Source organism: Grus americana, chromosome 15, assembly GCF_028858705.1.
Source record: "Grus americana isolate bGruAme1 chromosome 15, bGruAme1.mat, whole genome shotgun sequence".
In the NCBI taxonomy this organism is placed as follows: Eukaryota; Metazoa; Chordata; class Aves; order Gruiformes; family Gruidae; genus Grus; species Grus americana.
In genome coordinates, this window is record NC_072866.1 from 13981639 (window position 1) to 13997998 (window position 16360).

General features: G+C 53.1%; 1 protein-coding gene across 1 annotated transcript in view; it reads left to right on the plus strand.

Annotated features, from left to right (window-relative positions):
* The window catches only part of ADAP1 (ArfGAP with dual PH domains 1), a 63318-nt gene extending 48114 nt beyond the window's left edge, over positions 1–15204 (plus strand). Inside the window, exons 5-11 of the mRNA XM_054842483.1 lie at positions 2481–2593; positions 4644–4790; positions 9785–9868; positions 12294–12356; positions 12768–12839; positions 13264–13492; positions 13890–15204. Coding sequence (XP_054698458.1) covers positions 2481–2593; positions 4644–4790; positions 9785–9868; positions 12294–12356; positions 12768–12839; positions 13264–13492; positions 13890–13918 — 737 coding nt within the window. The 3' untranslated portion in view covers positions 13919–15204. The remainder of the gene's footprint in view (positions 1–2480; positions 2594–4643; positions 4791–9784; positions 9869–12293; positions 12357–12767; positions 12840–13263; positions 13493–13889) is intronic.
* Positions 15205–16360: the final 1156 nt, after the last annotated feature.

Genomic DNA, 16360 nt, shown 5'->3' on the forward strand with positions numbered 1-16360 from the left:
TCTCTTTCTGACGCTGCGAGTGCCCTCCAACAGGTTAGCTGTGTCTTTTTGCTAGAAAAAGTGCGTAGCAAGCCCACAGTTGGGACAGGATTGAACTGATGGACTGAATTAGCTCGTTCTGCTCGCGGCTTTGGGGAAATCTCTTCCAAGGTGGATGGGTGGAGCAGAGAATGAGCTTCAGACCTGTAATTCCTTTGATATGTCTGTTATCGGTCCTCTGGGTTACAGGGCTGGTGCACGTGGGTACACGCCAGTGCACGTGGGTGACGTTGCTCAGCACGGGGCAGAGCACTTGTCCTGCGCTGGCGGGATGGGCAGGGCTCGGAGGTGGAGGGGTTAGGTGGGCAGCAGCGTGGCATCACCGTCTGGCCGTGGCCGTGGGATAAATGAGGGTTTGGGCTGCCCCGTGTGCGTGTCTGGGCAGTGACGTGGACTCGGTTGCCGCTGAGTCTGCCTGGCCGTGGGGAGCAGCAGGTTCGTGGGGGCGCAGGCAGCGGGGACGGCTGGGTCTCAGGGCGGGGAGAGGCGCATGCTCTGCTTGTGCTGGCTCTCATGCGAGCGAGCGAGCTGTAAGTGGTGCACGAGGGGGGATCCCGGCGGGTTCTGCAATGAAAACACCGGTGCCGGTTCCTGGGTGGCAGCACGCACCCATTCGGGGGGCAGGGTGAGGCCCCGCTTTGTAAAATACAGCCCTGCTGCAGCACGTGCCCCATGTAGAATACAGAAACAAAGGAAAGCCTTCTGACAGCTTTAAACATTTCCACTGCTTCTGTCTGCATCAAGTTATCAGCCCGTTTGCAGTCCCGCGTGGCAGCTGTTGCGCCGGTCGGGTTTATGACGCTCTGTGGTTAGCGTTCGGCGTTCCCAACAGCACGGGCTTTGCCATTGCACTCGCTCACGGCAGGCATCGGTGGCTCTGCCTGGAGTTCGGTAAAGTCTCTCTGAGGAGCTGGAGAAAGTATTTGACTTAGAGTTTTGTAAGTCCAGACAGAAGCAGCTGGTATTTTGACTGTCAGCATATTTAGCTAGACGGGTGCTTTCCCTTTGGGCATCTTTAGCTGTTGTCGACGCTGCTCTTTTCTTCCTGTCTTTTCTGACCATTAAAAGTGTGTCTGTGTGCATTTTTTTTCTTGCTTTAGGTTTTTATGGCTGTCCTGGTTACAGCAGGGATAGAGTTAATTTTCTTCCTAGCAGCTGCTATAGTGCTGTGGTTTGGATTTAGGAGGAGAATAATGTCGATAACACACTGATGTTTTCGTTGTTGCTGGGCGATGTTTACACTAAGCCAAGGACTTTTCAGCTCCTCACACTGCCTCGCCAGCCGTCCATGAGAAGCTGGGAGGGGACACGGCCGGGACAGCTGGCCTTGACTGACCAAAGGGATATTCCATACCATATGACATCACGCTCCGTGTATAGCTGGGGGGAAGCTGGCCGGGGCTGGGACCACAGCTTGGGAACTAGCTGGGCATCGGTGGTGAGCAACTGTGCTGTGCATTACTTGTTTTGTATATTCTTTTATCATTATTGTTGTTATTCTTTTCCTTTTATGTCCTATAAAACTGTCTTTATCTCAGCCCACAAGCTTTACCTCTTTTTTTTTCCAGTTCTTGGGGACAGTTCTCAGGGTTTCTTTGTTTTGAAGCATCTACAATTAGCGCGTCAAGTAAACTTGTGAAATAAGTTGTGCGTTGTGGCTGCTGCAGGAGGTGCTGGCAGTCATCAGCTGTAATTGCTTTTCTGGTTTGAGGAGTTCAGATTTTTAGATTCTTTTTTCTCTCTTTCTGGCTCTTTTCAGTTTTAAATAAAGCACGTGTATTTTGAATAGCTGCAAATCCACCCCTGGGGCTGACATCCTGGGAGACAGAAGAGGCGTGGGGAGGGACCCGCTCCCAGGGGAGAGGATGCGGGTCTGGCTCAGTGGCTTTCTGAACCAAAGGGCCCTGAAGTCAGTGGGAAGAACTGCAAGCATTTTCCCTTTTTTCCACATGAAAAATATCTTTGTGGCTTGCTCTGATACAGCCATCCGCCCCGAGCCACTTTCCCTGCCTGCACACTCTCCACGTTTGATTTTTTAGCAGCATCAACACAGTAGAACAGATCTCGCCTGCCTTTCCCTTGCTTCCAGAAGTGCTACTGGTGTAAGCTGAGGAGCATCCCTGGCGCTGGGACACAGCCCCCCCTCCTCAAGTCTTTGCCTGTGTTGCAGCGCGGGATGCACGTGGGAATCCCCCTGTGCCTGCCGCATCGCGGTGTCACGGCAGGGACGTCTGTGAAGCTCAAGCTGTTAGGAAGGAGCAAGAGTGGAGTGAGAAGGGCAGATCTGAAGGAGAAGGCCTGTTTTGTTCACGTCTTGAGCAATCCAGCCACACGTCTGGTCTGCTTCGTTTTGAAGTCGAAGCTCTTCTTTTCTTTACCCACTCTCTTTTTTTAAATGCAGTGGTTTATCCCTGGTTCTCAGCAATTGCTTTCTGCTGCAGGGTACCGAGAAGGATTTCTGTGGAAGAGAGGACGCGACAACGGGCAATTCTTAAGCCGAAAATTCGTGTTATCGGAGAGGGAAGGTGCGCTGAAGTACTTCAACAAAAATGACGTGAGTACCTGGGATTGCTGTATGTGGAGAGGGGATCGCAGCTGTAAGAGCATCTTCGAACAAGTAATTCCTAGGCCAACATTTTATTTGTAGTTTTACAGTTTTCATAAGCATTGAGTCCCTGATCACTCCAGGACAAGGGTGCCAGGTCCAGCTTACCAGTGTTTTCAGGAGGGTTTGCTCTTGGTCCACCACCCCGGCTGGCCATTTTACCCAGTCCTGCTCTGTCGAGTCAATAAGGCTTATCGTCAACTGTCAGTGAAGGAGTTTTTCTCAGCTCTGGCTCTGCATCATCCACCCGACGTGGGTTTCATGTTTGTGGCTAGCTTGTGATGAAGGCATCACCACCTCACAGCGGTCACTGGGGTCTGAAACCTCCTTTGCACGGCATGGCCAGCAGCCCAGAGGAAAAGCTCCCTGGTTTTCTGTTCCAGCGTCAAGCGGTGGAAGCATTTGTCTTTTTTCCCCAGAGCACATTTCATTTACTGTAAGTGAGAAATGGAGCTATTATCATGAAAATGGCACTTGTGATGAATGAATAGATGCTCTACTACTCTGCACCGCGTAATGGTGGAAGCCAAGGTGTTTTCTCTGACCTTTGAGTCTCCACTGAACATCGCAGCTGAGAGCAGTCCAGGCCGAGCGACCAGCCAGTTTTCTCGTGTAGTTCATGCAATCGTGGTGTCATGATGAGCCACGCCGTGCAGAGGAGGGGAACATCCAGCCACACTTCTCCACTCCCAGGGTCCAGCTTTGATAGTGCTGTCTTCTTCAGCTTGGTGTGGTGCAATTGCATCTTGTGGACAGGGGAGAGCCAGTCGTTACCGAGGGAGAAGTGAAAATCCCAGCAGTCACTATTGACTGCTCTGGTAGTTTAAAGCTTCTTTGCTTCATTGTTGACCACAGCCGTGGTGGGAATGGCGCTGTCTAGACACATCCTCTTTGGTGGGATTTCCCCGCTGTGGTCACCCACGGCAGCTGTGTCCAGGGCAAGTCCCCAAGTTCCCAAAGTGGTGCTAGCATTTCCACCAGCTCAGGGACTTCCGTGTGGTGCTGGGGACCATGGCACCACTGCATGACCTTCTGCTGGCCCCTGGTTGTGCCTAGAACTGCTGTTACCAAGCGCATAATCTTTATTTTTTGGGATGTTTTAGTCACACTTGCTACTTCAGTTCTCAGTGCAGTCCTGAAAGGGTGGTAAACTTCTGGAGATGTTTTATAGGAAGACGAACCATGCTACAGAGTTCAAGTGACCTGCCAGAGAGGGTGCAGGTGGGATTTATGCCTGGGAGGGCATGATCCAGGCTCAGCGTTGGGCTAACCCAGCCAAGAGATGGGCTGTAAGGTATATACTTGTCCCTCTGGAAAGAAAGTTCCCAGTTTGGAGGGCAAACGGAGGAGCAGAATCAGAAGCCCATGGCTCATGTGAGAGGGTGGGACTGGTGGGGACGTGAGCATGGTGCCCCTGGCCAGCCTAGCACCCAGGTCTGATGTTGGTGAGAGTGATAATCCTCCATCTCTTGGGCAAGGATGACCTGGTTGTGAGTGCTTGAGATGCAGAAAGCATCCTGGCCCGTTAGTTAGCAGTCTGCACTTCTTTTGTCTGGCTGAATGGTTTTCTTTCTTCTTTGATAGTGCTCATCCTGGTGTAAATGCTGGTCACCTGTCATTAGGTAAAGAGGCTGATCTAGGAGTCAAGAGACAGTTGAAGAGTGGCTGGGGCAGGAGACGTGGTGAAGGTGCTTGTCTTCATAGCACAGCATCCTGTCGTGAGACCTAGCCTGTCCATCTCGCTTCTGGGCTGAAACCTGTCTCCCCTTGAACTCTGCTGAGCTTTGCAGAAGAGCAGAGCGTTCTCCCAGGCTGGCAGAAAGCACTCATTGCTGCCCGAGCAAAGTCTCTGATATCTCATCTCCAGGCAGTTTTGTGGGCTGGCAGTAATTTTTTTTAGCTAATGGCCTCAATCAGGAGGTTTTTTCTGACCAAGTGAACTGCTTTCCGGTTTGAAAGCCAATTCTCAGGTGTTTGCTCACTCAGCTGTGTTTTCCAGGCAAAAGAACCCAAAGCAATTATGAAGATTGAACATCTAAATGCGACTTTCCAGCCTGCAAAAATCGGGAACCCACACGGACTGCAGATCACTTACTTGAAGGACAATAGCACAAGGAACATCTTTGTCTATCATGAAGATGGCAAGGTGAGAGCATGGAGGTAAAAAGAAGGGTTGGGTTGTGGTCCTGGGGGGTTGACGCTGTTCAGAGCCAGCCGGTGGCACACCAGGCTCTAACTGAGCTGGGAGGTGCTGGGGGGATGTGAGAGGGATGGGGGTACGGGATGCACAACCAGCTTTGAGCGTTTGTCATGTCCTTCCAAGCAGAAAGGTTGCAAACTGTGTCTTCTAAATACCGAGATGCAAATGGAAGGAATTGCTGTTCCTCTGCTTGCAACTAGACGCAGGAGCAGAGGCATTTTTAAGGCAGGCTCCTCAGTGCCCGGAGAAGGAGACGGGGTGAACGGAGCGATGGAAGGTGAGGGGACTTGATCTAAGGACTCACAAAAGGGGAGCGAACTGGGTTGTAGAGCTGAGGAACTGGTGGTTTCTCTGCCTGTCTGGTACTTCATAACATGCAAAGCTGCATGTCTGTATTGAAAGAAATGCCCTTGCTTCGATGCCCCCGTGCCTCTGAAGGGGGCTGTGAAGAAGAGGACTGATGGGTCTGGGGTGGCCGTTTGCACGAGGGCAGCAGGACGCGGAGGCCGGGGCAGAGAGGGGGGTCCCAGCCCTCCCGGAGGGCTCAGAGGGGTCCCAGCCCCTGGGGCCACGGTGAAGAACAGCGACAGGCACCACGCCGGGTCTTGTCTCCACGGACTGGTGTCCACGCAGAGAGCAGGCCCAGGTGAGTTTGCAGTGGGTGCCATCTCACAGCCTTATTTTAATATCCTTCCTCCTTTCTTCCCTCCCCCAAATATTTGGGGCTCCCCATAAAATATCAACAGCCCTGGAGGGGCCACAAAATCAAAGCCTAAAGCAGTTGTGTTCACATCGCATCTACTTTCCTCTGCCCGTCACGGTTCCTTCAGCCTCCGATGTTACATCCCGTTGAGCACCCTGTCTGTCAGAGAGGCTTTCTGGGGGCGATCCCTCGCGGACCGGGATTTGCGGGATTGTCTCGGTGCACAGCCCGTTCCCAGCCGTTCACCCCGGCACGGTGAGCCAGGCCACCCTGCTAGGGATGAGCAGCCTGTGCTCATAGCAGGATCGCTCCTCTCCGGACTCTGTAGGCCAGTAATGCCACCAAAAATCAAGATATTCTTCATTTGCGGGTGAGCGAAGCTGATCTTCCCTCTGCTGCCGCTCAGGCTCCGGGTGCGGCGGAGCCGGACGATGCCTGTTGTGCTCGCAGGGCTGCACTGCGGAGGCTGGATGCGGTTCCTGTGTCCTGCAGGTGCTGCTGGCCGGAGGAAATTAGTGTGTCAGGTTGGGTTAATTAGCGGCATCGCCTGGTTTTGTACGTGCGCAGAAACGTGCGTGTAATCTGCGTTCACACACGTGCACGTATGCATATAATAGACATGCATAATAGATGGGCAGCCTGCCTGGCCTCTCACACCCTGCAGCACCGCGGGGTCTCGCTCCGTGCATTTGAGGGTCCCGGGGAGCTGCTCCGGCAGGGCTGCTCCCAAATTTACCCTCCACCTGCTCTGCCCGGTGGGATACGCAGGTCCTGTGGCACGGAGCAGGCACTGCTTGTCACCAGGTGCTGCTTTAGCACAGCAAAGCGTCGCTCGGGTCGCTCTCGGGTACCTCCCTGTCTGCAGTTTAAACCGAAATAAGGGGAAGAAGCTCTTCCCTGGGAAAGCAGGATGGGCGCTGATGCCGCTCTGGCTGCTGTCCCACCAGGGCAGGATTCGGGGTGGCAGGGGGGGTCCACTGAGGAGCTCGACAGTGACGTAGATCATCGCATGCTGTTCTCCGCTTGGCTCTTCTGCTGCAGTACCCCAGAAGAAAGCGGGCTTATCTCTCGGATGGGACAATCCCACGTGTGCTTACTCAACCCCTAAATCAGTGGGAGAGCCCTGCCGCCCCGGCAGCGTTTGCTGGAGTAAGGCACCCGAAGGGATAGAAGACGGACGGATGAAGCAGGTCGCCGTGCTGCCGCCCGGAGCTTCACGGGGTGGGACAGCATCGCGCAACCTGGCTGGAGATGTCGTTCCTGCGTGACCTCAGCCCGGTCACTTCGTCAGCTCCTCGGTGTGTCCTAACGGTGAACGAGAGACTGAAACCAGCCCCCGCACCCTGTTCAAAATGGGCATGGCTGGGGGCTTTTGGGATGTGGGTGTCTAACGACGGCAGGCACCCGGAGGGGCAGGGCAAGGTGCATGTTGGGCTGTGACCATCTTAAAGGACGTTCTTGTGGTCCCTTGTTAGCACTTACCCACCGCCAGACGTACTGAGCCAGCCGGGGTGAAGCCGGGGCACCCGTCGGAGCTGGAGACCGATCCTGCGCGTGGGGTGACTCCTCCGCGCAGACTGCCCCGCATCCTGGAGGCACCTGAACTGCTGCGTCTTGCTGGGGCCGTCCCTCCTGCGGGCAGAAGGCTGGAGCCAGCTTCACCTTCCCCCAGACCTCCATCTGGGCGCGGGAGGTGGGAGAGCTGCAGAAGTGGATTTCCCACCGCTCTGAGCTCCTGTTGGGGCTGAAGCTCCCTCTGCAGGACTTCTCCTGGAAGCCACGGCAGGAGCAGCTCGGAAAGCTGCGGTGTGCTGCTGCCATCCCTGGTGTTACCGTCGCCCTTAGGATGCTCAGAGGTGGGCTGAGTCTCCAGGAAAGGCCACTCTTCAGGGTGCAAACCGAGATCTTTGGATCTTCTCTGGACAGATTAGCAAAACGCTCTTCCCCAATTCTCCTCCTTTCCTGAGCCATGCCAGGAGATTTCAGGACTGGACGAGGTGGCACGAGGGAATGATCAGCAGAAGCGGAGTGGCTCGTTGCTTGGGCTGCAGGGATTGATGAGCAGGAGGTACGGTGAGAAGAAGTTGTGTTTTTATCCGGGGTTGTCAGTCTGAGACTGCCCAGCAATGTGGGTGGCTCCGGTTCAGGATGGAGACTGGAGAGACACCAAGGTGGCGTGTGGAGGGGGAGTCTGCGGTGGCCCTGCAAGCGGGCCAGGAGGAAGATGAGAGCCTGGAAAAGCCATTTGCAAAGTTCAGGCAATAGTTCATTTTCTCTGCTTGCTCTGAGACATAAATCAGTGAAAGGAATCTCTGCTAACGAGCTAATGAGACAACACGTTCCCATCTGAAAGCACTGAGCAGTTTAAAGTTGGTTTAATACATCAGATACAATCTGTTGGTTTAATACATCAGATATAATCTCCTCACTCTATCCGTGGCATTGTGCATAATTACACGCACAAAATTTTCAGCCACCGAGCCCGCTGGCTTTGCGTGCGCAGGTACGGGTTTGTGTAAGGAAAGGTGGTGGTGCCCCTTCCTCCAGCGACAGATGAGCAGTACTCTGAGAAGCAATCGACTGTTGGAGGTCAGTGAGGGTTTCAGCTTCTGCTTCTCTGCAAGGTGGCACCCTATCTGGCATCACAATCCGGGAGGAGACCCACATATATATATATATACACACACACACACATGTAGCCATCCGGTAGGTGACTGTATGAAATATCGACATTATAACACTGCAGCTTCTTTTTCATTACCTCCAGCCTGGTTTGGTCATCATTAAGTTCAGGAGCCAGTTCCTCTCGTCGATCCTCTTTGTGCTGCTGTCTGGGGTCTGCTTAGCTGCTTAGCGCAGGAAAGCGAGTGATAAGTCAAACCTCAGTCGAGTAGGTCAGCGTTTTCCAAAGCATTGTTTCTGTATGTCCTGTTAGGTGGGTTTTTCCTCCACACGTGAAGTCGATTAACGAGCCAAAGCAAAGCCTTTGAACTTTTAGAGGGTGGCTATTCGCCATCTTAGACCTTTTTTGAGGTATCTCCAATTCAGCTCCTTAATACTGAGACCTCCAAAATTACACGCAAACCCCTTTTCTTTTCCCCAATCATTTTTAAGCACATCAAAGTTTAAATCTCACCGAAGGCCGACTTCTACTTTGATATGGTCTTTCTTACGCTACAGCAACCTCACTTGGAAGGGTCGACAGCGTTTATTTTAGGATCAGGTCTGGCTCATTGAACCCGTCCCTGACGTGCGAAGCTTCACGGGCGTTAACGACAGCCGGATAGTTCAGCATCCGTCACGCTGCAGCTCAGCATCCCGGTGCGGGCAGCTGTTACATCTCCCTTCCAAAATGCCTTTCCTTTGCCCGTACCTTTAGACCTCAGGGCGGTATTTGAGAGCTCCCTGTGCGGATCGCTTAAAATTCAGGTGGCATTTCTCAGTGAAACCTTCAAAAAGGCATCCGGCGCAGCGCAAGCTCTGTGGGGCTTACCGGAGACAAACGAATAGATGAGGTTAAAAACAAAGAAGTGTTAAAACAACTATTTCAGAGGGGAAAAAACCCACCAAAACCCCAGAGATTCCTGCCAAGGAAAGGCAGAAGTGCCGGAGCATCTGGGACTTGAGCTGGGACTTCAGCATCCCTGTGCTTGTCCCTAGAGGGCTTGCGGGTGTGACTGATGGACTGGAGTACAAACAGAACGAGATATTTGGCCGCTCTTTTAGCAAAACACTGAAATACGTTGCTAAGGCCTTAACACTTGGGTGGGATTCAGCCATTCCTTGCCGGCAGTCAGCTTGTGGCTGCCGGGGTCGGGGCGTGCAGCTGCAGCGGGGGTGGGCTGCCTGTGCACCCCGCCAGCGCCAGCCGAGCGGCGTGGATAGGGTCCAGCTCAGCGCTGGGCTCGATACCTCAAATGCTGCTTTGATGCTGGTTTTGCCAGTCCAGAGATGTGCTTAAATCCTTCCCTCTGCAGAAATCCCCGCGGTGCTCGCTGCGGGCTGCAGAGCTCCGTGCGCGTCTTGAAGCCTGGGACAGCGGCTGGATGTTCCCCATCCTTCACCCCTTTGCTGCTCTCTTTTACGTCCATATTTCTTTTTTTTTTTTTTTTTTTTTAGGCCTGCTGCTAAACTGTGCTCTGTCACTTGGGACAAAGTGAGGGGAGAGATGAAACGCAGCAGGATCGTGTTATTTTATGTGCAGATTACACCACTCACTTTTCTTTCTCGTTATTAGGAAATAGTGGATTGGTTCAACGCCATCCGGGCAGCACGTTTTCATTACTTACAAGTGGCATTCCCGGGAGCCAGCGATGTTGACGTGAGTCTTCCTGCATCTTTTTTATTATTATTTTTTTTTTCCCTCTTGCTCATTTTTAGCATCTTGTTAACAAGCTGGAAGGCTTGGAGAGCGCTCCATCCTTCAGAGTGTTTTACAATTACTGGGCTGAAATTATTGCGGTGGGCTGCAGAGCCACGTGCGGCACGTGTTACCAACACCCAGCCTTGGAAACCGTGTGCGTGCACACACGTTCACACTCAAGATGCGAGTCGTGCGTATGAGTAACTAACTCCAGCGCTGTCACGCGTACAGAAGCTGTAAGTGTCTTTCTCAAAGATTGTTGCTATAACAAATAAAAGCTGAAACAAAGGCTGGAAGGTAGAAAAGATGAAGGCAGAGGAGTGTCAGGGCTGTGTCCGAGCCTCTGGAATTCGTTCTGGGCAGGTCAGCCCAGCCTGTCGTATGAATCCCTGCCTTGTGTTCTCCGGAAGCCGGGGCTGCTAATTGCGTTATCCCTGGCTGATGTAATACTGGAGGTGAGTTAGTGCAAGCTGACTGGAAGTGCCTTGTATTGCGATTGCTGTGTAATGATGTCACAGGCTCTGGACTCGTCGTTGTTGTTGATTACTCCGTTACCTCCTTGACTTTATAGATTTTTGGAATCTAATTGCGTTACCTGCCTTCTGTTAATTACCCGGGAGGGGTCCAGCGGTGGGCCGGGGCCGGCGCGGGGCTGCAGGGTGGCTCTGTCCCGCGGCTGCCCGTGCAGCCCAAGGACCCACCGGAGCCGAAGCCTTCCCGTCGGACCCGTGCACCGACATCGGCTGCCCCCGACCACCCTGACCCCTGGGGAGAGCGAGGGGAGGAGGAGGAGGAGCAGCGGTCCCAGGGCTGATGATCCCTGGCACGAGGGACCTCACACCATTTGCTGATGAGAAGTTAAACCGGGCAAATACGAAAAAACCCGTCAGAAGAGCCTCGTTAGCCGGCTGTGGTACAGTCACTGTGCAGCGTATAATTTCCTTCATCATTTCTCCCCCTCTCCATATCCTCTACTTCTGTTAAAGTTGGTTGGCACATCTGAATCGAATTGCCCCCAAAACCCCACAGACCCTCACAGAGCTGCCGGTTGCCCCGCGGCTGGTGACAGGGTTTGCATGCTCACCAGCTGGCACTGCCGATGGGAGAGAAGCTGCTTGCTTACATTTTTACCTATCGGCCCCTTCTCGTCGATTATCCTTTGGGGGAAAGCAGAGGAGTGCAACGTTTAGCGAGGTTTAATTACGAGCACTACTCAGAGCGTTCAGCCTGGGGATGGCTCTGCAGAGATGGTGGTATCTACGCGCGGTAGCTCAGCCCTGGGTGTTGCCATCATTTGCATCTAATTTACGGTTCCTTTTCCCTGCCAGGGAGATGAAAAGCGGTTAAATTTAAACGGGAGCCAGGTTCAGTGCCGTAGGGAGGTACAAATTGCTCACTCCACCCTAAGGATGCCCGGGCTGCCTCTGCAGCTCCCGGGGAGCGAGGCTCTTGAAGGACGTCTCAGGGACCCAGCTCCAGGGTGGAGGAACCTCTCTGAGCGAGGTGGTGAGCTCCTCGCTTAGCAAAGAGCCCTCGGCCCTGTCCCAGGAGCCAAGTGCCAGGGCTACGAACACCGCAGAGCCCTTTGCTGCCCGTGACGAAGCGTTCGGGATGAAGATGCTCCCGGCCGCTGCGGAGCGGCTGCGTGATTCTTCGGGCTGTTGTATTTTGGGGTGTCTTCACCCTACAAGCACACACCTGCTCGACCAGGGCGGCTGTTGGGCAGAGCTGGGTGTTGCAGGAGTGCGGGTGGGCAAGCGGAGCCCTTAACGACCCGGTTAAATGAAAGGCAGGAGCAGGGCCGGGGGGGCAGAGCGGCGCGTGGCCAGGCTCGTCAGCCCCGGTTTTGGTGAAACTCATCGTCTTTCAAGAGCTTTTCAGAGGTGTCTGCAAAGATCCCGCAGCTACTGCTTGGCTTCACTAAGCAGCGTTAAAAACATCCCTGACGCTGGTCGCTGTTGGCAGCAACCTGCAGGGCCGGGGAGCGCACAGGCAGCGTGCGGTAACGGGGTTTTACGGGCAAAATATACGTTAGGGCATGCGTGAGGAGCTCCCAGTGCGGCTGGAGGAGGAGATGCGTTGCCAGAGCTGACCGGCAAAGGGGGGGGTTTGGCCCGGGGGCTTCTCTGGAGGCCGGGGGCTTTGCTGGCAAAGTGCTCAAAGATGCTTCGTGTTTCTGCACCCACCGCTTCTGTGCACTTCGGAGGAGTGGGACCAAGCGTTCAGCCAGAGCTGCCGGGCGGGCTCGGGGCTGGGGGTGAGCTCGGCACGGGCTTTCCTTCAGTGACCCCCCCCAGCCCTGCCCCACGCGCCCGATGACCCCCAGCTCCCTCTGTCTGATGTTGCTCTCTCTCTCTCTCTCTCTCCTCTCCGGTTGCTCTAGCTGGTGCCAAAGCTTTCTAGAAACTACCTGAAGGAGGGGTACATGGAGAAAACGGGGCCAAAGGTAGGATCTCAAATGGTTCTGCAGCTCCTCTGAACTCGAGCCTTGCTCTGTACAGGGCTGAGAAGGGTCTGCTGGTGGCACAAACCCACCCTTGCCGGAGAGGCAACGCCTTCATGCTGTGAATGCGTTAATAGACGTTCCCCACCTGGGAACGAATGTTAAAAAAAAAAAAAATCCCAAACCACTTCACAGCCCAACCACCCCAGCTCCCCTCTCACTGCCCGTTACTGCAAGACCACCAATAGCTGGCCCAGACCCTGGCTGCGGTGGCTCGTGGTGGCCCAGGAGCCACTTGTCCCCAACTCCCCCAGCACACACGGCTCCTCTGAGTCCCCTGGTACGCCTGGGTCATGCCTGGTAAGAGGGGGCTGCGCTGCTTTGTGTGTAATCCGGCATTTCTTGACTCTTCAGCAAACAGAGGGATTCAAGAAGCGATGGTTCACCATGGATGACCGACGGCTCATGTATTTCAAAGATCCCCTGGTAAGACAAAGGTGCCTGGGCTATCTGCTGGGAATAATCTGTAGCAGTAATAATAATAATAATAAATAATAAGCGAAGCTGAGGCTGGTGGGAGAGCCAGGAGGGCACTGAGCTGTCACTGCTGGGTGGAGCTGCCTGGTGTCCAGCATGTAGTAGCCCCGCACAGATATTCACCAAAAATGCTTTGGAACGGCTGTGCACCAGCTGCAGCTACTTCTGCAGCTGGATTTTTGGATACCTGGTGTTGGGGCTGGGAAGGTCCCATATCACGGGTGCCCCTGGGAGGAGCTGGAGCGGGGCGGCTGGTGCTTTCTGTGTCTGGCTGCTGTGCTCTGCTGATGGAGTTTCGAGCCGTGTCCTGGCTGCCCGGGCGCAGCGCTCCCCTTCGCCATCGTGCCTGCCTGACTGCTCCGCCGTCTCCTAGGATGCCTTTGCCCGAGGGGAAGTCTTTATTGGGAGCAAGGAGAACAGCTACAAGGTCCTGGAAGGGCTCCCGCCATCCACGCAGGGAAACCACTGGCAGCACGGGATAACCATCGTCACCCCGGATCGGAAATTCCTCTTTGCCTGCGAGACGGAGGATGATCAGCTGGAGTGGATTACGACTTTTCAGAAAGTTATAAGCCGGCCGATGCTGCCTCAGGAATACGCAGGTGTGTTTGCTGGCAAGGGCTGGAGGTCAGCCTTCGCCCCTTTATTTCTCGTGCGTTAGAGGACGGGATGGACGGGGGGGGGCATCGGGGATGCGGCGGCATCGCTCCCTTGTGTGGGGGGAGGATGCAAAGTCTGTCCAAGCAGGGAGGGACTCACCCTGGGAGGAGGAGGAGGAGGAGGAGGAGGAGGAGGGTATCCTTCCCTCTTTATCATCTTCCCATCGTGTCCATGGTGCTTTAAGGACGGTTGGTGACCCAGTTATAAGGATAACGGGGCGAAGGAGCATCGGCAAGACAAGGACCAGCCGCAGGGTGGGCTTGTGCCGGGCTGTCGCTGCCTGCCAGTGCTCGTCCTGCTTTTAACTCATTTTCTCTGGTTGTTTTTTTTTTCTTTCAGTGGAAGCCCATTTCAAACATAAACCTTAGCTGGGACTGGCTGGGCAGACCTGAGGAGTGAGCTTCTGTTTACAACACAACATGGTTTTATTTGAAATGTTAAAAATAATGAATAATAATAATAACAGTAGTAATTAATAATAATAATAATAATACTTCCCTTTCCCCTCATCATTCACTTGATCATGCCGGAAACCAAGAAAGGTGGCAGTGAAATGTCGGAGAAGATGCTGATCCAACCCGAAATTCGGCTCTGTGGCGGCTCTGCGGGATGCGCCGCTGGGACAGGTGCTCCTGCGACCCCGTCACCCCCCCCCCACCCCAAAAGGGGTGTCCCACCTGGCTTTGGCAGGAGAGCGAAGACTGTTGGTGGCCCATCGGGGGGGCGATGGGGCTTTTCCCCAGGAGCGGGTCCCTGGGGCTGGAGCTGAGCGAGCGTCCCCGCAGCCCCAGCTCTGCCCGCCCCTTCCCCGGGGGCTGCGGGTCCCTCAGCAGTGACGTCTGCACCGACCCAGACGGTGATGCGTGAAATGGCATCGGGGTAAACGATAAGTAAATTACCTCATCTGGGCGCGGTGGGGCAAATGGGATTTAGAAAGAGGAAATCAGCACCGTTGGCCTCGTTAGCTGCTTAATGAGGGGTATGGAGGAGAGGTGCCCAGCGGGGGCAGAGCAGCATCGGCCCCCCCAGCCCTGCAAGGGGGACACCGAGCCACAAGACGATGCCGAGGAAGCGAAGCTTTTGGGGTTGGGGCCCGTGCTTTGCTCCCCGGGTCATTCCTGTTTTATGGTTCGGGGGGTTCACCCCATCTTGGGAGCCCAGTGTGGGTGGCGGGGGGGGTTGAGCTTTAGGTGCGGTTTTGCTGACAGGCATTGTAAGAGCCTGTCCCAGCCCTGGCAGGCGCATCCCTCCAGCTGACGGCACTTTGCTTCTCCAGACTGGTGGTTGCACTTTTTTTTTTTTTCCCCTCCAAAAATTCTCTCAAATTTTTATGTTGATTTTTTTTTCTTGCCAAAAAAAAAAAAAAAAAAGAAAAAGCTGCTTGAAGTGACGTTTCAGCGCCGTGTTGAGCACTGTAATTCCTGCGGTCGGGGCAGGCAGGCTGGGACCTGTACACCATGTGCTGGATTTTTACCCAAAACTGAAATTTCCGTCGTCCACTGAAGTACCAGCCCCAGACACGGACCTGTCCGACGCGTTTCTTACGTTGGTGTGTGTAAATGAGAGCATCTCATCGGCTGTATGCATTCGTTCTGTCACTGGTAAGACAACTGTGGTACTAAATGTCATTCGAACCAATAAATTATTATGTCAAGAGCTGTGGCTGTGTGGTGCTGGGGCAGGGGAGGTGGGCTTAAAAAACAAATGAAAATGAGGAGGTGAGGGTGCTGGCAGAGCCCTGGGGGTGCAGGACACCCACAAACCCATCATCCCCCCCTCGGGGCTGCCCAGCATGGCAGCTGCGCACACACATCGTATATATTATACTTCTGTGGGGATATGTGTGTATTACAGTGTATCTTGTATATATTTTATATATAATACTCATATCTATGTATGCACACACATACACAAAATACAGATATATTTCTTAGGAATCAGGTAGTAAATTCTATGAAAGCTGGAGTTGTGGTTGGGTGGTCACAATTATAAACTGTGCACAGTAGATACAGAGTAACGTATACTATGCTTTTATGTGTGTGTATGTAAGCTGAATATAGGTCATATGAACACATGCATGTATATATGTAGTTATCATTAGACATATACATTTACAGATATATAAATGTGTTTCATACACACATCTGTGTATGTATGGGGACATTTTTATAATTGCAACATTATAAACGAATTTTATATTATAAGTATATACGTGTGCATGCTTTATAGTTATAAAAATTACTTTATACCTGTATTTATAGTATAAATTTAAAATATATTGCAGCTAAACATACATATATCCACATGCATATGTGTATGTGTAACTAGATATTTATATTAAAACTATTTATAAATACATATTTTACACACGCAGTCACTCACACTTACTTAAAACCCCAGGGAGGTCAGAAGCAGGGAGAGGCCAGACTGGGCTACTTGTTTGTGGTTATAGCTAGCAATAAAGATTGTGTGCGTGTATAATTAATAATAATATTAGAAATTACATGCCATACCATTAATTATTTATAAATTACAACATACACAGAAGACTCTGTGTGTGTATATGTGTATACACAGAGGCACACGCCAAGGTGCAAATCGGGGAGGGTGCTCCATCACTGCCGGACCCCCGTGGACACCTTAAGCTGCCCCGTGACGCAGCTCTTACCTGCTGCCAGCACCCCAGATCATTTATTAAACGTCTACGGCATCATCCCGGGTAGGGGGTTCTTCCCTGAATCGCTGCAACTCTGCACAATCCCTGTCTGGTCCAGACGTTGCAAAACCCGACTAAAACTTTGCCTTTAATA